Source organism: Xenopus tropicalis, chromosome 4 (assembly GCF_000004195.4).
Source record: "Xenopus tropicalis strain Nigerian chromosome 4, UCB_Xtro_10.0, whole genome shotgun sequence".
Classification (NCBI taxonomy): Eukaryota; Metazoa; Chordata; class Amphibia; order Anura; family Pipidae; genus Xenopus; species Xenopus tropicalis.
In genome coordinates, this window is record NC_030680.2 from 142,995,595 (window position 1) to 143,018,321 (window position 22,727).

Here is a 22,727-nt window from a genome sequence, read left to right on the forward strand (position 1 = left end):
ATGATGTTTAATATAATAATCTGGTTTGGACCAGTTCCCTAAGCCCCACCCCCTGTTCCCCTGCTGATTGGCTGACTACTTTGTGTCTCAAATAAACTGTAACAGTAGTCGCCTGTCCTCAGCCTGCCTTCAGCCTGCCTCCTCCCAATCCCACAATTCCCTGCTGCACACGTGATGTCAATAAGGAAAGGAACATCCCAGTGCAATGCATTGTGGGTTATGTAGTTCCTGCATGCTGTCTGTAAGCTGGGGAGAAGTTGTTACAATTTGTGACATCCGTGTTTTAGTCCCTCCTCCCCTGCCGGGATTTCAAATGATGCAGAAAGAGAAGAACAGTTTTGCAGCTGGATTTCAGCATATAAACATGGGATTTATTCCTACTTTGTGAAGGAACAGATTACAGGGATAGGGATATTAGGGGTTTCTGTTTTGTGTGGGGCTCTTTTAGAAATTTTTGTTCAGAAGCCGGAGATTCCCTTTCATTTATATAGTGTTGACATGCGGCAGTGCTTTACAGAGGTTATACCCAAGTCCCTGCTACAGTGGAGCTTACAATCCAAGAGTAGTAAGTGGCATTTAAGTCACAAAAAGGATCATGTTATGTTGCTAAGCATTTATCATACATTTATTTGGTGTAATATAATCACATAACTTAATGTAAAAACATTCCATGCCACAGATGGGGGCACCTCGGGGATCCTACTCTGATGAAGCACCCAGTGGAGTCATAGGCACAAGGAGGGAGTCGCTAATGAGGGTTCTGGAACATTGAGGCACCCCTGCTGGTTGTGTGTAATTTTTGTATATTAAGTTTATGCGATTATGTTGCATCGAGTCAGCATGTTATGGGTGGAAAAGCTAAATATTTTGTTAATCATTGAACATCAGGGCCCTTTTATAATTATTCAGGTATGTTACACAGGTGTGGGACCTTTTATCCCACAATGCTTGGGATCTGGGTTTTTCGGGATAAAGGATCTTTCTGTTTGGATAATAAACCCAATAAACCCAATCGGATTGTTTTGCCCCCAATAAGGGGTAATTATATCTTAGTTGGGATCAAGTACAGGTACTGTTTTATTATTACAGAGAAAAGGGAATCATTTAACCATTAAATAAACCCAATAGGGCTGTTCTGCCCCAATAAGGGGTAATTATATCTTAGTTGAGATCAAGTACAGGTACTGTTTTATTATTACAGAGAAAAGGGAATCATTTAACCATTAAATAAACCCAATAGGGCTGTTCTGCCCCCAATAAGGGGTAATTATATCTTATTTGGGATCAAGTACAAGGTACTCTTATGTTATTACAGAGGAAAAGGAAATAAGTTTTAAAATTTTTCTAAAAAGGATTCTATGGAAGATGGAGTTTTCAAACGGGTTTCTGGATAATGGATCCTATACCTGTATATTTTGGCGATGCATAAGCTAAAAAGATATTGTCATCTTTATGTCCATTTCCTGACTAATGACGCTTTTTTTTTTTTTCAATTTGTAGTGTGAAAGCCTTCTTAATGTCTAGGTTTAACACTCGTATGGGGGTTATGCAATAAAAGGCACTAAGTTTGCCCAGGAGCAGTAACCTATAGTGACCAATCAACAGGAAGCATTTACTGGTCACCTGTATGGGGGTAAGAACCAATGGCACTGCTGGAGAGAAAGCAGCATCCCTTGAATAATTCGTTTAGACTGATTAGTTTCTGGTCCGAACCAGAGATAGAAGAATATGGAACCCGGAAATGTGGAAATAAAATTGAAAATCTCTGTGTAATGAATAGGGTTGCCACCTGTCTGGATTTGACCCACACAGCCTGGTTTTTGGAAGGGCTGTCCAGTTCAAAATCTCCTGCCCGGCTTTCCAAATTAGGAAAACTGGGGAGGAGTCGCTGCCTCATAGCCCCACCCAGTGACACCATGGCCCTGCCTCTTCCCCGCCCCCATGACATCACTGTCCGCCCCCTGCCTGGCGTAAAAACTTGCATTTTTAATGTAATAACATGGATAGCGGGTCCAGTTGTGCATAAGGCAGTTGGTCCAGCAAATGCTGTTCTGGATTGGTCTCGGTTTCAGAATATTGATTTGCTCATGACTTTTTGTTAACCCAACTTAACTATGTAACTGTGCAGTGGGGTTTGGTTGGTAGGGTTGAACTTGATGGACTTTGGTCTTTTTTTTTCAACCCAACTTAACTATGTAACTATGTATGAAACCTTCTAATGCCAGACCGGTGTTCCATTAAGAGTTAGAGAATAATGAATTATCCATATGCCTTTATACTAAGGAGAACCTTTGCCTTCCATGCACTGTGTACAGCAAAGATCTGCAAAATGCCAGGGCGCCGAATATAAAATCATTATGAAGGAAAACATAAATTTGATTTTTAAAAGGTTACCGTGAAATGCTGACTCTATCGCTGGAGGGTATGGCCGGAATACCAGAAATATTCTAAGCTGCATCTTTCCAAATGAATATGCCGAATTCCCATCTATTTCACGTATAGGTTACTGTGATTTTTTATTTTTTTAGATCTAAATGTCTATGGACGCACATGTTGCACAGTAAATGGAAAAACTCTAGAGAGAAGTTATGCCTCACTCAGAATGTATGGGATGGTGCGGTTATGAAGGGAAATAGGGGCTGTGTTCACTCAGACTGGAAAAAACAGTACATGTAAGAGGATAAATGGATGGGCCTAGGAGGGAGCTCTGTGTTGAGGAATTTAAGGGGGGGGAGGACAAGCTGAGGCAGCCTGAAGAGAATGGAGTGGGGAAAATGGGATACAAAAGGCATGTTTTTTTTAGATATGCTGGTGGACCAGTCTGGTGTGATATCAGAAGAATGAGCTAATTTCATTTTTGTTTATGCTAAATAAAACTGGAAAATTAAAAAAAAAAATTGGACCCCCCCCCCCCCAAAAAAAATAAATAATAAAACCAGGCAAATACGTTTTAGAGAAACCAACTAGCCTGTGACCTGTGCTCTGATAAACTTCAGTCACACTTTACTACTGCGCTGCAAGTTGGAGTGATATCCCCCCCCCCACCCCCAGCAGCCGTTTAGCAGAACAATGGGAAGGGAGCAAGATAGCAGCTCCCAGTAGGTATCAGAATAGCACTCAATAGTAAGAAATCCAAGTCGGGCTTGGGACTCCTCCAGTTACATGGGAGTAGGAGAAACAATAGGTTAGGCGAAAGCAGTTCTAATGTGTAGCGCTGTCTGAAACCTCAGACTCAAGCACACTTTACTGCTGTGCTGCAAGTTGGAGTGATATCCCCCCCCTCACCCCCAGCAGCCGATCAGCAGAACAATGGGAAGGGAGCAAGATAGCAGCTCCCAGTAGGTATCAGAATAGCACTCAATAGTAAGAAATCCAAGTCCGGCTTGGGACTCCTCCAGTTACATGGGAGTAGGAGAAACAATAGGTTAGGCGAAAGCAGTTCTAATGTGTAGCGCTGTCTGAAACCTCAGACTCAAGCACACTTTACTGCTGCGCTGCAAGTTGGAGTGATATCCCCCCCCCTCACCCCCAGCAGCCGATCAGCAGAACAATGGGAAGGGAGCAAGATAGCAGCTCCCAGTAGGTATCAGAATAGCACTCAATAGTAAGAAATCCAAGTCCGGCTTGGGACTCCTCCAGTTACATGGGAGTAGGAGAAACAATAGGTTAGGCGAAAGCAGTTCTAATGTGTAGCGCTGTCTGAAAGCTCAGACTCAGGCACACTTTACTGCTGCGCTGCAAGTTGGAGTGATATCCACCCCCCTCCCCCCCAGCAGCTGATCAGCAGAACAATGGGAAGGGAGCAAGATAGCAGCTCCCAGCAGGGTCGGACTGGGGGGTGCAGGGCCCACCGGGGCTCCCGCCCCAGGGGCCCTGCAGGTGCCCCAGCCGCGTCCCCTAACCCCCCCAAGGGCCCCCCTAACCCCCCCGAAGGGCCCCCGCCTGACGTCCTCCCCGAGCGCGTATAAATTGAACGCGTCGGGGAGGAACAGTCAGTAGCGGGGAGCGCCGGCAAAGGTCGGACTGGGCCGCTGGGGCCCACTAGGGCCGGGGCCCACCGGGATTTTTCCCGGTGTCCCGGCGGCCCAGTCCGACCCTGGCTCCCAGTAGGTATCAGAATAGCACTCAATAGTAAGAAATCCAAGTCCGGCTTGGGACTCCTCCAGTTACATGGGAGTAGGAGAAACAATAGGTTAGCTGAAAGCAGTTCTAATGTGTAGCGCTGGCTGAAAGCTCAGACTCAGGCACAATGCACTGAGATGGCGCCTACACACCAATATTACAGCTACAAATACATTTGTTTGTTCAAGAATAAAATGTTAAATTGCAGAGGGAATTATTTGCTGTGTAACAGTGTCATTTAGAAATAAAAAGTACCTCAGAAAAATCATGACAGTATCTCTTTAATTTCCGGGAGCTTTTTACGTTAATAACCTTATGAACATATTGACGTAGGGCCCTCTACCCATTTTAGGGAGGAACTCCTATTAAAATACCTTCTTTCCCCCATTTTTTTTAATGTTCAGGATGTATGGTCAAATTACTGTTACAAAATGATTTTCCTGCAAGCTGGGGATTGCCCAATCCTTGCAGTTTCTGAACAATGTTCCCTTATTGAGAAAATAAAAAATAATTAAAAAAAAAAAACAAAAAAAGAAACAAAACCACAGAGGCAAAAAACCTAGTTATGGTTGAGGGAATTCCCACAATATATATTAGTACTTTCATCCAAAGGAACTTCCTTTTGAGCTTCGCTGTTTCATTATGTTTATGTTTAACACTCTCCTTTCTTTATTGCGTTTATGGAAAAACCATTATAGGAATGGAAAATTGAATGGCGGCTGATAGAATGTAGGAGGCAGAGGAAAGCCTGTGTTTATACTGTATACATTATATTATTTTCCAGTGCTTTTCCCGGTAAAGTGACATATTCTATTCCTTTCCCATCGCCTTGAATGACTGTGGATATGCGACATCACATTTTCTCTTGAATTTGTATTGACTGCGTAAATTACGCCTTTCTGGTTATGTTTTTGGTTTTAGAGAAGATTATTGGCTCCTCCCCTGCTCAGTCCTATTAATAGATTCTATAATGTTTATTTTTAGGGAATAGGAGGGTAGAGACGTGTTATGTGAACAGTGGCTGCTGCACAGCACATTCATATTGGGTTTAAAGAACAAGATAATAGGGTAGGAAAAGAAATACATAGTGGATAAAAAGGGAAGAGCATTTAAAGGGATGACACTGTTTAAATAACAAACAATTCCCTCTACCATTTAAAGTTTTATACTTGAACCAAAAAATATATTTGTAACTGTAATATTGGTGTGTAGGCGCCATCTCAGTGCATTGTGCCTGAGTCTGAGCTTTCAGCCAGCGCTACCCATTAGAACTGCTTTCAGCTAACCTATTGTTTCTCCTACTCCCATGTAACTGGAGGAGTCCCAAGCCGGACTTGGATTTCTTACTATTGAGTGCTATTCTGATACCTACTGGGAGCTGCTATCTTGCACCCTTCCCATTGTTCTGCTGATCGGCTGCTGGGGGTGAGGGGGGGAGTATCACTCCAACTTGCAGCGCAGCAGTAAAGTGTACCTGAGTCTGAGCTTTCAGCCAGCGCTACACATTAGAACTGCTTTCAGCTAACCTATTGTTTCTCCTACTCCCATGTAACTGGAGGAGTCCCAAGCCAGACTTGGGTTTCTTACTATTGAGTGCTATTCTGATACCTACTGGGAGCTGCTATCTTGCTCCCTTCCCATTGTTCTGCTGATCGGCTGCAGCCTTTTCGGAGCAGTTACTTGCCCACGATAGATCTCTGCTATCACGGGCGAGTAACTCGCTCTGTGGGTTCTTACCCTAAAAGATGTAGCCGTAGAGAGTTTCAGAGGAAGGCACATCATTTCAAAGATTTAATATAAGACCAATTGCCAAGTTGCTAGGAATAGGACATTCTATAACATATAAAAACCCGTTTAAATGGATCACGGTGATCACTGATAAGATGACACATCCATTCAATCACAGTGGCCAATGGTAAAGCCATTTTATTTCCGATCAAGCCCCAGATATATAGCCGTCTTGTTTAAAGCTGACCCACATCTGCCCATTCGTCGCTAGAATCCTTTATTTCCTTCCTCGCCTCCGTTCCTGAGCGGGGGCGCAGGGGGCCTGTTTAACATTCTTTGTTCTATTAGATTTGCCGTTTTTACGAGCGAGTGTTTATAACAGCCGAGCTTGATATTTATAACTACAGTTAAAAAGGTGCTCTTAAAAATGTTCCTTTATTTTTTACTTAGTGGAAAGGGGAATGAGGCCATAAGGGGAATTGTTCTATCAAATCTGTTGTTTATAGGGCTTGTGTTGTTCCCTGAAGACCTTCAAAAAGTATCTCTGTGCATAGTTGTTGAGTTCTTTTAGCACTTGTTTTGCCGTAACCGACTTTCAGCGAGCGCGGATTTACAATGAACAGCTGTGAAATATTCAGGCATAATTCCTTCTTAATGGGAAACACTGCAGTTTTGGATAAGAAAAACAAATTTAAAAATTAACAGCGCAACCTACTTGCCCAAGAGGATTTTTATTTGTCTACGCTTTTTGTAGAAAATAAATCTGTTATTTTTTCACTTTTCGCTTTTAAAGTCATGCAATTAATAGAGAGATACAATTTTTTTTTTTCATATAATTTCCTTTTTGCTTTGTTTTCTCTCTCCATTACAGTGATACTGGGCGTGTGTGTGGTTTGGACTTGGGAGTTGCAATGGCCACAGACTTTAAGTACAGTTATGGGACCTGTTATCCAGAATGCTCGGGATCTGGGGTTTTCCAGATAAGGGGTCTTTCCATAATTCGTATCTCCTACCTTAAGTCTGATAATAAAATTTATTTAAACAGTAATTAAAACCAATAGGATTGTTTTTGCTCTAATAAGGATTAATTATATCTTAGTTGGGATCAAGTACAGGTACTGTTTTATTATTACAGAGAAAAGGGAATCATTTAACCATTAAATAAACCCAAAAGGGCTGTTCTGCCCCCAATAAGGGGTAATTATATCTTAGTTGGGATCAAGTACAGGTACTGTTTTATTATTACAGAGAAAAGGGAATCATTTAACCATTAAATAAACCCAATAGGGCTGTTCTGCCCCCAATAAGGGGTAATTATATCTTAGTTGGGATCAAGTACAGGTACTGTTTTATTATTACAAAGAAAAGGGAATCATTTAACCATGAAATAAACCCAATAGGGCTGTTCTGCCCCCAATAAGGGGTAATTATATCTTAGTTGGGATCAAATACAGGTGCAGGTATAGGATCCATTATCCAGAATGCTCGGGACCAAGGGTATTCCGGATAAGGGGTCTTTCCGTAATTTGGATCTCCATACCTTAAGTCTACTAAAAAATCAATAAAACATTAATTAAACCCAATAGGATTGTTCTGCATCTAATACGGATTATTTATATCTTAGTTGTGATCAATTACAAGGTACTGTTTTATTTCTACATCGAAAAAGGAAATCAGTTTTAAAATTTTGAATTATTTGATTAAAATGGAGTCTATGGGAGACAGGCTTTCCGTTATTCGGAGCTTTCTGGATAACGGGTTTCCGGATAAGGTGTCCGATACCTGTACTGTTTTATTATTACAGAGAAAAGGGAATCATTTAACCATGAAATAAACCCAATAGGGCTGTTCTGCCCCCAATAAGGGGTAATTATATCTTAGTTGGGATCAAGTACAGGTACTGTTTTATTATTAAAAAAGAAATTATTTTTATAAATGTTAATTATTTGATTAAAATTGAGTCTATGGGAGATGGTCTTTCTGGATAATGGGTTTCCGGATAAGGGGTCTGATACATGTACTGTCCATATAAAAAAAAAAAAAAAAAGGGCCTCGAGTCATTTTGTGGCATATGACTGATATTTTAGTTCCATAGTATAAGTACTTATTAATCAGATCCCACAGTGAAAACAAATTGATAGAGCTCTGTGGAGCATCTGCTGTGTGGTTACCTGAGACTCACCGCCTCGCTTACCGGGGGCTTCAAAGTCTGGTATTTATAACAGAGAAAAGGCGGTGGCCGCTTCTCTCGGAGCCTGCTGAGCAGGGAAGCCGAGGGCTGCATTCATACATATGGTGAAGCAGAAGTGTAGAGCTGAGGCCTCCCACTCTTGTTCCTGCCTCCCCCAGGAGTAATCTGCACTTCATCATATTATTATCTGCCTGGGAATTTGCTCGTATAGAGATCTGAAGAGCCACAGCACAGCCTCCCACTACTGCTAAGCACCTGTAACACTGAATTTCTAACTATATCAAACTATTTCTATGCCACCTAGTGTATTCTGGTTATTCAGCTCTGCCAATATTCTCCTACCTGTTCATTACACTCTATACAACAGGTTCTTTTTGCATTATATTTTGTAAAACCTGTATATTGCATTCTAGAGCAGGGGTCCCCAACCTTTCTTTCTCTTGAGCCACAGTCAAATGTAAAAAGACTTGGAGAGCAACACAAGCACCATAAAAGTTCATGGAGGAGCCAAATAAGGGCTGTGATTGGCTATTAGGGGCCTCTATGCACCCTATCAGCTTACAGGGGGCTTTATTTGGTAGGAAATCTTGTTTTTATTCAACCAAAACTTGCCCCCAAGTCAGGAATTCAAAAATAACTCCCTGGTTTGGGGGCACTGAGAGAAACATCCAGGGGGTTGGGGAGCAACATGTTGCCCCTGAGCCACTGGTTGGGGATCACTGCTGTAGGGCATGGCCATTGGGCACCATGTTTTATTTGTTGAACGAGCAGTTTGTTCAACATGTTTGTTGAGCAGGTTTCTTAATTCTTATTTGCAGAACCTTTCCCCTAGAGTCAAGGTTTTGGGTGGGTGTTTCAGGGGCTTTGGTTGAATCCAGTAGACTAGTCTTCTCTGTCATGGGTAAACATGTTTTTTTTTTTTTTTTTTTCAAAACCCATCAGTTAATAGAGCTTCTCCAGCAGAATCCTGCATTGCAATCTGTTTTTCTCATGGGGCTAGCCATATTCTTCATTTCCCAGGGTGCCACAGCCATGTGACCTGTGCTCTGATAAACTTCAGTCACATTTTACTGCTGCGCTGCAAGTTGGAGTGATATCCCCCCCCTCACCCCCAGCAGCTGATCAGCGGAACAATGGGAAGGGAGCAAGATAGCAGCTCCCAGTAGGTATCAGAATAGCACTCAATAGTAAGAAATCCAAGTCCGGCTTGGGACTCCTCCAGTTACATGGGAGTAGGAGAAACAATAGGTTAGCTGAAAGCAGTTCTAATGTGTAGCGCTGGCTCCTTCTGAAAGCTCAGACTCAGGCACACTTTACTGCTGCGCTGCAAGTTGGAGTGATATCCCCCCCCTCCCAGCAGCCGATCAGCAGAACAATGGGAAGGGAGCAAGATAGCAGCTCCCAGTAGGTATCAGAATAGCACTCAATAGTAAGAAATCCAAGTCCGGCTTGGGACTCCTCCAGTTACATGGGAGTAGGAGAAACAATAGGTTAGCTGAAAGCAGTTCTAATGTGTAGCGCTGGCTGAAAGCTCAGACTCAGGCACAATGCACTGAGATGGCGCCTACACACCAATATTACAGCTACAAATACATTTGTTGGTTCAAGAATAAAAGGTTAAATGGCAGAGGGAATTATTTGCTGTGTAACAGTGTCATTTAGAAATAAAAAGTATCCCATAAACATCATGACAGTATTCATTTAAGTTTTCCTCCCTCTTTTTTTGGCTCCATTACATACTTTTGTAGATTGGTGGGTGATGCTCGTGGGGGGGGGGGGGTCAAGTGTGGTTATTTGTGGATGTGAGTCCAGTATATTAGAGCTATGCAGGTCTTCTCCCTCACCAAATATCCCAGATGTTGAACTGACTGCCAAAAGGCTGAACTCATGCTTTTAGATATGGCTGCGGTTAAGATGGGATAAATAACCAAATGAACATCCATGAGTGCAGCATAGATTAGAGGTTAAATGCATTTTTTCTTCTCTGAAATGGTTTCTCCTAATTAGTAGTTGCTACTCTGGCACTTCCTAATTAACAGGCTTAATAGTGATGCTCCCTGCTTCCAAGAATCCCTGCACGGGGAGCTCTGCTGAGCTTGATATTTAGCTTAACACTTATCAAATCAACATTTGTGGTGGGATAATCTGGCGTTCCTTGTATCTAACAAAGGGAGGGTTCATCACCCTTGAAACACTGAGTTCACATCAGTCCGATTCATGACTTATAAGGCTGAGAGCAATGTCGGACTGAGATGGTAGGAACCCACCAGAAAACCCTGGACTATGGGCTCTGAATACTTCCTCCTCTCCTCCCTCAAACTCTAATAATCTTAGTCTCTTTTCTCTACATACTATACTCCATTCTTCCATATATCAAGCTTCCTTCTTCCCATACAGAAATAGGGTATGACTATATATAATATAGGCTTAATAATTAGAAGCAAGAGGGCCCACTGACACCTAGGCCCACCTGGAGTTTTCCTGGTATCCCTGTGGGCCAGTCCGGCACTGGCTGAGAGCTCACTTAAGTTGTTCTCAATTTCTTCTATTAACTTCTCAGACTTATTGGGATTAAGTTTCTGTAGCCACAAGTGACCTTCAGAAAAGCCCAGGACGGGTAAATTCTTTTACCCCAGTGTTGTTTGAGCTGCTAAAAATTGATTCTCACTTTGCCATTTTATCTGTAGCGTCGGTTTTACCAGAGTAAATTCCCATCAGAGAGACACCGGGAGCAATAATGTCTTCGCAGATGTTCTCCTTCCGCTTGAGGCTTTTCTAACACGAGATGCGCTTTTTAGACTTAACTTGTAACCACCGTGGGATGGCTTAGAGCGAGGTTTTATGATAAACCTTTTCCTTGCAAACAGAGATGAAATGTTCTGCATTTGCAACCATAAACATTTAAGGTGCTCTCTCCTTAACGTTCCTTTATTTTCCTTGTGGTTTTTTTTTCGTGAAAGACGAAAAGTTTTATGTGATGGTAATAAAATAACTTTAACTGTGAAGACCACTTTTTACTACCTGCAAAAGTCAAAGGCATTTGAATAGATACTTTATAAACTTTTCAACATACTGTCCTTAAGTGTAAGAACTACACGATCCTACAGTAGTAAAATTCTTTCCTTATTTGCTCAGGCAGTGTTATGGTTGGCTAGAACTCTGTGGAACCCACCACCCCGTAGTAGGTATCTACTAGACATCATCTACCTTCTATTTACTAGAATGATTGCTTCCTATGTAAAGCCCCTTGGAGAAGACAGTAAGGAACCTCAAAGAGAAGCATCTTAAAGGTTGTGTCTCATAAACATTTTGCTTATGAGACACAAGTTAGGGACCCCAGATCTAGACCATCGATCTGGAATTGGAAACTAAAGCTCAAGGCATAGGTTTGAATTACTGTCTCCCTTAATCTCAACTTTATTCCCCTGATGTCCTGCCACTTGTTTGATCTCTAGGTACCATATCACCACTTACAGCCTTCTCATCACTTTTATAATGGCATCACTTCTAATTTTACGATGCATAGTAAACCCGCGAGGGTAGAATTTGGGGTTGCGTGGTCCCAGTCCACCCTAATGAAATGCCTTCTGTTAAGGAGGATGTGTACATGACCCTTTTGATTTTAGAAGTATTAGATCTTGATTACGAACACAGGTACAAAAACATGCCCAGCACGCCATTTTTTTTTTTTACCCATAATGCAGCATTTCTCTAGGATTTCAACATAGTATCAATTTGCTAGTGTTGGTTCAAATTAATTGTCTGTACAGGTATGGGACCCATTATCCAGAATGTTTGGGATCTGGAGTTTTCAGGATAAGGGGTCTCTGCATAATTTGGATCTCCTACCTTAAGTCTACTAAAAAAAAATATTTAACCAGTAATTAAACCCAATAGGACTGTTCTGCCCCCAATAAGGGATAATTATATCTTAGTTGGGATCAAGTACAGGTACTGTTTTATTATTACAGAGAAAAGGGAATCATTTAACCATTAAATAAACCCAATAGGGCTGTTCTGCCCCCAATAAGGGGTAATTATATCTTAGTTGGGATCAAGTACAGGTACTGTTTTATTATTACAGAGAAAAGGGAATCATTTAACCATTAAATAAACCCAATAGGGCTGTTCTGCCCCCAATAAGGGGTAATTATATCTTAGTTGGGATCAAGTACAGGTACTGTTTTATTATTACAGAGAAAGGGGAATCATTTAACCATTAAATAAACCCAATAGGGCTGTTCTGCCCCCAATAAGGGGTAATTATATCTTAGTTGGGATCAAGTACAGGTACTGTTTTATTATTACAGAGAAAAGGGAATCATTTAACCATTAAAACAGAGAAAAGGGAATCATTTAACCAGTAATTAAGCCCAATAGGGCTGTTCTGTCCCAATAAGGGGTAATTATATCTTAGTTGGGATCAAGTACAGGTACTGTTTTATTATTACAGAGAAAAGGGAATCATTTAACCATTAAATAAACCCAATAGGGCTGTTCTGTCCCAATAAGGGGTAATTATATCTTAGTTGGGATCAAGTACAGGTACTGTTTTATTATTACAGAGAAAAGGGAATCATTTAACCATGAAATAAACCCAATAGGGCTGTTCTGCCCCCAATAAGAGGTAATTATATCTTAGTTGGGATCAAGTACAGGTACTGTTTTATTATTACAGAGAAAAGGGAATCATTTAACCATGAAATAAACCCAATAGGACTGTTCTGCCCCCAATAAGGGGTAATTATATCTTAGTTGGGATCAATTACAACAGTATTTTTAAAAATGTGAATAATTTGATTAAAATTGAGATTATGAGAGATGGCCTTCCCATAATTCGAAACTTTCCTTTAATGGGTTTCCGGATAAGGGGTCCGATACCTCTACTGGTAAAATACATGGAAGTTTTAGCTGAGTCTTGGGCCCTTGCATGTGTTTGTCCTGCATTTTCCAGTGGAAAGTGCAAAAAAGCAGCATTTTAATGGAAAGCACCAATATATATATATATATATATATCTGCATTGACACATGTTTTTCTGAGAATAGCATTTAAGCATTCACAAAATAACGTGCAATTTTGAGCATAAATCCAGCAGGATTTTACTGGTGTCTCTTAAATACAGTCCTAATCTACAGATCACCTTGTTATTAGTTAATCTGCAACCATAACTAGTTCTTTCAGACAACATGGGTAAAAGCTAACTCGCTGAATTATCCTATAGCTCTTCCTACGGCACAAAATATGGAATCTTTTTCCTCAAGGCGCGTTTTTTTATCCCCAGTCTCCAAACGTATTATTTTTAATCCACTAATAGCATTATTATGTAAATTGCCTCCCTGTTCTGGGACTTGATATTTATTACTGTTAGTTTTTATTGCCTTTAGGTGTTCTTCAGCGCTTCTGTTTAGGGATTTTCTTATGTGGGAATCATAAAATAAATGACACTCTGGCCTATATAGGACATTATTTTGTTTGTCTTTCCATTTGTTATGAAGGTTTGACCCTTTTCGCACATTAAGGCTTTGTTTTTATAGTGACTGTGTTTACAATTTGCACAAAGGAATGAAAATTCCCATTGATGTAGCAATTTAAACATAGAAACGTATACATGTACAGGTATGGGACCCCTTATCCAGAATGCTTGGGACCTGGGGTTTTCTGGATAAGGGGTCTTTCCATAATTTGGATCTCCTACCTTAATTCTGATAAAAAATATTTAAACAGTAATTAAACCCAACAGGATTTTTTTGGCTCCAATAAGGATTCATTATATCTTAGTTGGGATCAAGTACAGGTACTGTTTTATTATTACAGAGAAAAGGGAATCATTTAACCATTAAATAAACCCAATAGGGCTGTTCTGCCCCCAATAAGGGGTAATTATATCTTAGTTGGGATCAAGTACCGGTACTGTTTTATTATTACAGAGAAAAGGGAATCATTTAACCATTAAATAAACCCAATAGGCCTGTTCTGCCCCAATAAGGGGTAATTATATCTTAGTTGGGATCAAGTACAGGTACTGTTTTATTATTGCAGAGAAAAAGGAAATCATTTCTAAAAATGTGAATTATTTGATTAAAATGGAGTCTATGGGAGATGACCTTTCCGTAATTCAGAACTTTCTGGATAATGGGTTTCCAGATAAGGGGACCGATACTTGTATAGTCATGGAAGATCTGGAGTTCTTTTTAATGTAGGGTTTACCATTCCATAGACTTTTTAGTTCCATGTAACAAAGCCTACATGAAATTAGCCCATCCTTGACTGTCCTTACAGAACTGTTAAAACCAGACTGTCCAGTTAAATTATGGGTCACTATACCAGCTAGGGTCAAATGTTTTGTTGCCTGTAGCAAATTGAACTTGCAACTCTGCTTATGCTGGTGAGCCACACAAGCATGAAAGAAGTTTGGGGATGCCAAATAAGGACTGTGATTGGCTATTTGGTAGCCCCATGGGGACTGCTGTCCTGCAGGAGGCTTTGTTTGGAGTAAAACGGTGTCTCTGCCACTGGGAGCAACATCAATGGGGGTGGTGAGCAACATGTTGATCCTGAACCACTGGTTGGGGATCACTGTTCTAGATCAATAGCCCTGCTTTAAGAGATATTGCCCTTTTATATTTCCTCTAGGTTTTCTATTAGACATTTTAACACTGAAATGTTATCCTTTTTCATAGGGTGTTCAAGTGAGCTCCAGAAGATGGCTGAACCTGCAGGAATATCAAAGCAAAAAGCTGATGGCAGATCATGGGGTCACAGTTCAACGGTTCTTTGTTGCCGACAATGCCAATGATGCTCTGGATGCAGCAAAAAGACTAAGTATGTATGCAGTAGATATGGAAATACCTTGGTGTAAAAACAGAATGGAAGTTTTATGATGTCAAAACCAACCAAGTGGTTGTGAACACGTTAATACCGCCTACTGTTCACTAAGGGGGCCTTCTGGATTGTGTTTCATCAAGCACTGGAATTTCTAAGATTGTCCCAAAATCAATTTTCATTGTCAGGGTCATGATGGGATATATCATGTTAAGTTACAGAGTCAGACAACTGGGTCTGATGGCTTGAAGTACTACCATATCTAACTGACACAATATGGTGGTAGATTGGGCATGGCTAGGTTAGATGGAACTTTCATGATCGCTGGCCAAGAGTTAAATTGAATGTGTATATTGGTACCTGATCATAGATCCACTAAAGGCAGTAAAGTAAAAATAATGGATTGTACCATAGTGCCAAGATTTGAATGGAAAGTCAAGCAAATGTATGCAGTCACTATGGTAAAGTTGAATGTTTATTGCTGCCCACCCTCTCCACATTCACACACTTTATAATGTGTAATTTATATTACCGTTAAAGAGCAAGCAAGTGACAATCTGACTGTTGGGTCTGATCCAAGTCAATTGCAAAGCAAAAGTGGCTTTGCTTGATAAATGGGCCCATAATTAAAGTGCAGTTTAGGAAATCCGTCAGCCATGCAATATAAAAGAAAGTATAGGCCGGCCTGTGCCAATTCCTTCGCTCAGATTGGCCCGCTAAGGGGTTTATGCTAAAGTGGTGAATTAGTGTAGCTGCTTCTCATTGAATACGGGAGGGTGTCCCATACTTACACACTTTGCCTTTTGTTGGAGTCAAATTGGAAATGTAAAGTAGGTTGTTATGGACATGCTAGGCAATGCATCTCTCTCGCCAGACTGGCTCACAAGTAGTCATTAAGGCTGCATAGTAATTAGTGTACAAGCTCGTTCATTGTCCATTCCCTTCTGATCTTCTATAGAAATGGTTTATAAGGAACACCTTTTTCTGCTTAACCGAATTGGCCTTTTCTACTATTGCACTGACTCACCGCCTTTTTCACCCAGGATTTAAATGCACCCACTCATCTATTGGAAACATCCAATTACAGTTGCTTTGCTAGACATTCCTACCTTACCTTCACAGAATGAGATGTAACCCAAACAACTGAAATGTAATGATACATTAGATCAGTGATCCCCAACCAGTGGCTCGGGGGCAACATGATGCTCACCAGAGTCTTTGATGTTGCTCCCTGTGGCCTCAAAGTAGGTGCCATTTTTATGTTTCTGGCTTGGAGACAAGTTTTGGAAGAATAGAGACAGTTTTACTCCAAGCAGAGCCTCCTGCAGGCCACATGGGGCTCCCAAATAGCCAATCACAGTGCTTATTTGGCATCCCCAAAGAAGCTTTTCATGCTTTTTTGATCTGAGTGAGGCTCACAAGTAAAAAAGGCTGGGGATTCCTGCATTAGATACTCCCCAATGTGGGATAGTGAGTAAGGAGCCATTACAATCTTGAGGAACTTGAATCCAATAGAACCCCACCAGCATTGGAAGAGGTAGGCAAGATGAGACTAACCTAAAACATGAGACTTACTAGCCATCTATCCATCACTACCAGTAGACTTGAATGTTCCTGATCTATAAATATAACATAGAGATGGTTAAAAAGGGACCTCCATTTTGCTTTAAGATAAAAATTACTGTAAGCTTATGTAATGTAATGACATTTCCATCCTAACGACCATCCTGTGGTCCTATCGGCCATTTTTTTTTATCGTTAGTGCCGGCAACTTCAAGACAAATCTCCGTTAAAGGGGTTGTTTACTTCTAAGTTAAGTATGGCATAGACATTCATATTCTGAGACAATTTGCAATTGGTTTTCATATTTTATTTCTTGTGGTTTTTCAGTTATTTCACTTTTTCTTCAGCAGCTCTGCAGTTTGGTATTTTAGCAAGTATCCGGTTGCTAGGGTCTTGTATACCTCACTATCCAGGCAGTGGTTAGAACGAGAGACTGGAATATGAATAGGAGAGGAATGGAATATAAAGATAAGGAATAAACAGTAACAATATCAATAAAATTGTAGCATCACAGAGCAAATGTTTTTGGCTGCCGGGGTCAGTGACCCCCATTTCAAAGCTGAAAAGATGCAGAAGAATAAGGCAAATATGTTACTATATATATACATATAACTAATAAATGACCATTGCATAGTTGCTGACAACAGGACATTCTATAACATACTAAACGTTCATTTAAAGTTGAACCGCCCCTTTAAATATGGCGCCACCAAAGCAATAGCGCAGTAATGCAGTAAGCGCAGTGCATGTGCTTTCCCGCATCGCTAAAGCTTTTTTTGCAACCGTTTTTTTTCCTATTTCCAAATGACCTCATATTGGCGAGATTTACGGCAATGAGCATAATGGGCACAAGAACTACAAATCAAAATCTCATTTCAGGCATTGGACACTAATGTTGCACTGACTTATTGTGTTACGCACTCTGTTCCGTGGGAAGTCGCCGGCTTACCTGGGGGGGGGGGGTGAAAATTGAGAGAAAAAAATTTCAAATGGTAGCGCAGTAATATTTTAGGATTTTCATTTTAAGTAGGCTAATAGTTTGTAGTAGCAGATATTGTAACTGGTTAGCAATTATTATTTAATTGGTTTGCCCTTGGTATGTACTGCATCTTGTGTTTTCTACTACTTTCTGCCCCTCACACACACAACCTGATGGTGAGGATTAGGCATAATGATTATTTGTACCCTGGGTACCCCTGGAACTATAGCAGGGTGACTGTTACCCCAATGTTTCTATATATCTGTAAACTTGTTATGAGCTAATGGGGGCCCAGCCTGAAGGTCAGTTAGGGGGGGATTTGGGGTGAGTGCTTATTTGTGCCCTGGGTACCCCTGGAACTATAGCAGGGTGACTGTTACCCCAATGTTTCTATATATCTGTAACCTTGTTATGGGCTAAGGGGGCCCAGCCTGAAGGCCAGTTAGGGGGGGATTTGGGGTGAGTGCTTATTTGTGCCCTGGGTACCCCTGGAACTATAGCAGGGTGACTGTTACCCCAATGTTTCTATATATCTGTAACCTTGTTATGGGCTAAGGGGGCCCAGCCTGAAGGTCAGTTAGGGGGGATTTGGGGTGAGTGCTTATTTGTGCCCTGGGTACCCCTGGAACTATAGCAGGGTGACTGTTACCCCAATGTTTCTATATATCTGTAACCTTGTTATGAGCTAATGGGGGCCCAGCCTGAAGGTCAGTTAGGGGGAGATTTGGGGTGAGTGTTTATTTGTGCCCTGGGTACCCCTGGAACTATAGCGGGGTGACTGTTACCCCAATGTTTCTATATATCTGTAACCTTGTTATGTGCTAAGGGGGCCCAGCCTGAAGGCCAGTTAGGGGGGGATTTGGGGTGAGTGCTTATTTGTGCCCTGGGTACCCCTGGAACTATAGCGGGGTGACTGTTACCCCAATGTTTCTATATATCTGTAACCTTGTTATGTGCTAAGGGGGCCCAGCCTGAAGGCCAGTTAGGGGGGGATTTGGGGTGAGTGCTTATTTGTGCCCTGGGTACCCCTGGAACTATAGCGGGGTGACTGTTACCCCAATGTTTCTATATATCTGTAACCTTGTTATGGGCTACGGGGGCCCAGCCTGAAGGCCAGTTAGGGGGGGATTTGGGGTGAGTGCTTATTTGTGCCCTGGGTACCCCTGGAACTATAGCAGGGTGACTGTTACCCCAATGTTTCTATATATCTGTGTCTTTGTTATGAGCACCCAGATTAATAAATGATTAGGGTCAGGTTTAGAGTCAAAAAAGGGGAAAGTTGTGCTCAACCACTAAATTTTAAACCATTAGGCGGGGGTGCAATGAGGTTGTGACCACAAAATACATATAGACAACAACAAGAGATCCTCTGCACTCACCCTTTATCAATATATACAGGGCATTAAGCCATTCTGTGCATTAAGCTACTAAGAAATGCCCTCCCCTTTAAACAAAACAGGGATTGTTTGTCCATACATTGCAGTATACTTCAAGCTGGCCAACTGCGTCAAAGTCATCCCTTCTGGCCAGTCCTACACTGACCTATGCGATTCACCAAGAAATTCTACTGCTTCAATATATGTTTAGCCAAGGGACTAAGTTTTACTTGCTTTCAAGTTTAAAACCCCCATATGGTTGCCCTTTTATTGGCCCATTGTGATCACCTGACTGTAGCTGGGAAGGGTGGGAGCTACAACATGGAGCTGGCCACTGCTCCTGTATAAACTATAGCATAAAAAGGGGAAAGTTTAGAGTCAATGCCAATGTCCCATCCTTGATTTTTCTTGAATTTGGTTCCAAGGCCTTAGAATTTGTTTTCCATAGGTTACTACTCAAATACAAGTGTGCCCATTGTTTAAAAATGAGCCCCACTACGTTTGTTACCCAACAAATTAGCAGTAAGAAATTACTGGTCACCCATTTAATAGCAAACCTCCTTTAATTACTGCTCTTGGGCAGTAACTTACTTCTGCCAGAAAATAAATGAGGTTTGAAGCAGTTCTGGAGGTTTTGTGGTAGAAACACCTCTTGTTGAGGGAGGCAGACATGCTGAAGATAAACACTGGACTGCCAATGTGCAAATTAAAGCCCATAAAGAAACATAGGATTGGCTTGCAAGGACTGACCGTTATCTGTTGACAACTACTTTGTTACCTTGTACGATATTGAATGCAGTATTTTATTCTAGCCAATTTACCGCCCAGTGAGCATCATTCAAGTTCGCTCAGGACAACTCCATGTTCACTGGTCAATGGGGATACGGCGGTAAATAACTATAATTAAAACTGAGTTATTTAAGTAATCGTTTAACTGCTGCTTATCTATCTGTCTGATGCTCGGCCGGAGGTAAATATCGATTCTTACGCTCACAAAGATTAAGTAATAAACTTCTATAGTCCATAGCCATTTAGTTTGTAAAGGTAATGTATGTTCTACTTGAATATGTCTCCATGTTGGACTTTTGGACAATTTATTCACAGCGATAGTTGCAAGTTTTAATAACAGATTGATTAGGGTGAAAGACATTTTCATTGTTTAGGTGTACATCTCTGTTTACTTATTTCTCGTCTGTACCAGAACTTAAATAAGTTTGGGGAAACTGCTTTGTGATCAATAAACTGGTTTATTTATTTATTATTAAACTGGTTTTGTACCCACAGCGGAAGGTAATTTTTGGGAGTTTTTATTTCTTGGAGGCTAATTAAAGACATTTCTTTACATGTATTCATTCATAGTATCCAAAGACCAATTTGTGAATAATACACGTGAACCCAATGCTGATTAAAATAATGGCTAAATAAAAAAAAACAAAAAAACCCTGAAACAAACAAGATGAATACAATACCTATTTCACATGTCTAATACCCCAGAACACACAGCAGGATAACTACATTACCTATTTCACATGTGTAATAACCCCAGAACACACAGCAGGATAAATACAGTCTCAATTCCATGTATAATACCCCAGAACCCACAGCAGGATAAATACAGTGCCAATTCCATGTATAATACCCCAGAACCCACAGCAGGATAAATACAGTGCCAATTCCATGTATAATACCCCAGAACCCACAGCAGGATAAATACAGTGCCAATTCCATGTATAATACCCCCAGAACACACAGCAGGATAAATACAGTGCCAATTCCATGTATAATACCCCCAGAACACACAGCAGGATAAATACAGTGCCAATTCCATGTATAATACCCCAGAACACACAGCAGGATAAATACAGTGCCAATTCCATGTATAATACCCCAGAACCCACAGCAGATAAATACAGTGCCAATTCCATGTATAATACCCCAGAACCCACAGCAGGATAAATACAGTTCCAATTCCATGTATAATACCCCAGAACCCACAGCAGGATAAATACAGTGCCAATTCCATGTATAATACCCCAGAACCCACAGCAGGATAAATACAGTTCCAATTCCATGTATAATACCCCAGAACCCACAGCAGGATAAATACAGTGCCAATTCCATGTATAATACCCCAGAACCCACAGCAGGATAAATACAGTGCTAATTCCATGTATAATACCCCAGAACCCACAGCAGGATAAATACAGTGCTAATTCCATGTATAATACCCCAGAACCCACAGCAGGATAAATACAGTGCTAATTCCATGTATAATACCCCAGAACCCACAGCAGGATAAATACAGTGCTAATTCCATGTATAATACCCCAGAACCCACAGCAGTATAAATACAGTGCCAATTCCATGTATAATACCCCAGAACCCACAGCGGGATAAATACAGTTCCAATTCCATGTATAATATCCCAGAACTCATGACAAGCTAGTGTTATTTCATGTATAATACCAGTAGCAGTTTATCCATTATAACCCCAGAGCACATGTAGGAGAGTGGCAGTTACATGTATAATATATCTGTCCTGTGTTTTGGAGGATATTCATTCATTTTGATTTTGGAAGGCATAGCCTCTGCAAATCTTCCAGTGTGTATACCTTATATTCATTGCTATTTTCCCATACTATTCATAGCACGGGATCCATTTTTGGCACTGAACCCAATATTAGGCCATGCACATTTCTGCCCAAACTGAGCCCATTTTCATTTAGATCCAGAGCTTCCAAATTGGTTAGTAAGTATACAAATCTATATTTCTCTCTCTACATTTTATTATAGGTACCTGAGTAGCCTTTTTCACCCCAGGATTAATTTTTTTTTTGTCACAATTGCTGGTTCATTTTTATTTTTTATTTCACACAGCCAACAATTATTCTTTCTAAAGCCATTATATACTATATAATGTATGTATAGGCCCTGTATGTAACGTTTGAAGCGCGTGGAACCGAAGCAAGGGGCCTATTACCATTTAAATAGCAGTAGATCCGTGCATCACGCTGAAAGGACAACGGGTCAGACCGGCTGCATTCATGGGCCGCAAGAAACGCACGAGACCACGAATGAAAGTATTTCCCCCCCGCGCACATTTTTTTAAGGCGTCGCTTAGACAGATATAATGAAGAATGCAATTAGATTTGAAGCAATTTATATCAATCAAAAAGCCAAGTCACATTCTTATGTGAAAAAAAACAGCATTTTAGCAAAACATATTTGAGCACAAGAGCGCTTTGTTAGAGCGACAGCATTGTATTTTAGCGGAACGGTAATGGGTTCCCGTCCGGAACATTTCTCTTAGCCGTACAATGAAAGCACCTTGAAAGGAAAAAGAGATAGTTAGCTGTGCGTTTTTTTTTTTTGTCTATCCTTTTCCATATTTAAGACAAAGTATAATTCACTTTTTTTTTTTTTTTTTTTAAATCGTATCAATGTCCCAAGCTGAACTTTTATGGAAGAACATTAAAGGTTAAGTTTAATAGAATTTATGTACCTTGCATGGAATAACGTCTTCGGCTGAAAATAAAGACGTTGCTGTTAGTTAAGAAACTCGCTGTTATTCTGAATGTTGTTTAAGTCGTATTTTGGGGGAAAAGTATTAATGGGAAAGAAACTTTTCTTCAAAGGGTGCAGACTGGGTCTTGTGTGTAAACGTAAATACCAAAATGCCCAATGTATAATGCTTTATCCTTTAGGCCTGTGGGGGGGTAGGGACCTCCCAGCCCAGGGGTGGCCAGACTTTGTCCGTCGGCGCTCTACTGTTGACTCCTCCCCCAAGACAGAGCGTACGGACGCATTCACACCGCACTTACGCGGCTTCGTCGCGGCCCACTAGAAATTCACAGGGGATTGACTAGTGGACCGCGATCGAGGCATTGGACACCCCTGTCCTATCCAACCAACTTCCATTTTGGGACAAAAAGTCATGTGATTTTA

The 22,727-nt window shown here is 41.0% G+C and overlaps 1 protein-coding gene across 2 annotated transcripts in view; it reads left to right on the plus strand.

Moving 5' to 3' along the window:
- suclg2 (succinate-CoA ligase, GDP-forming, beta subunit) overlaps positions 1-22,727 on the plus strand; it is a 139,213-nt gene that overhangs the window by 16,695 nt on the left and 99,791 nt on the right. For both annotated transcript variants that reach the window (XM_012960976.3, NM_001083347.1), the window contains 1 exon segment: positions 14,723-14,864. In XM_012960976.3, coding sequence (XP_012816430.1) covers positions 14,723-14,864 — 142 coding nt within the window.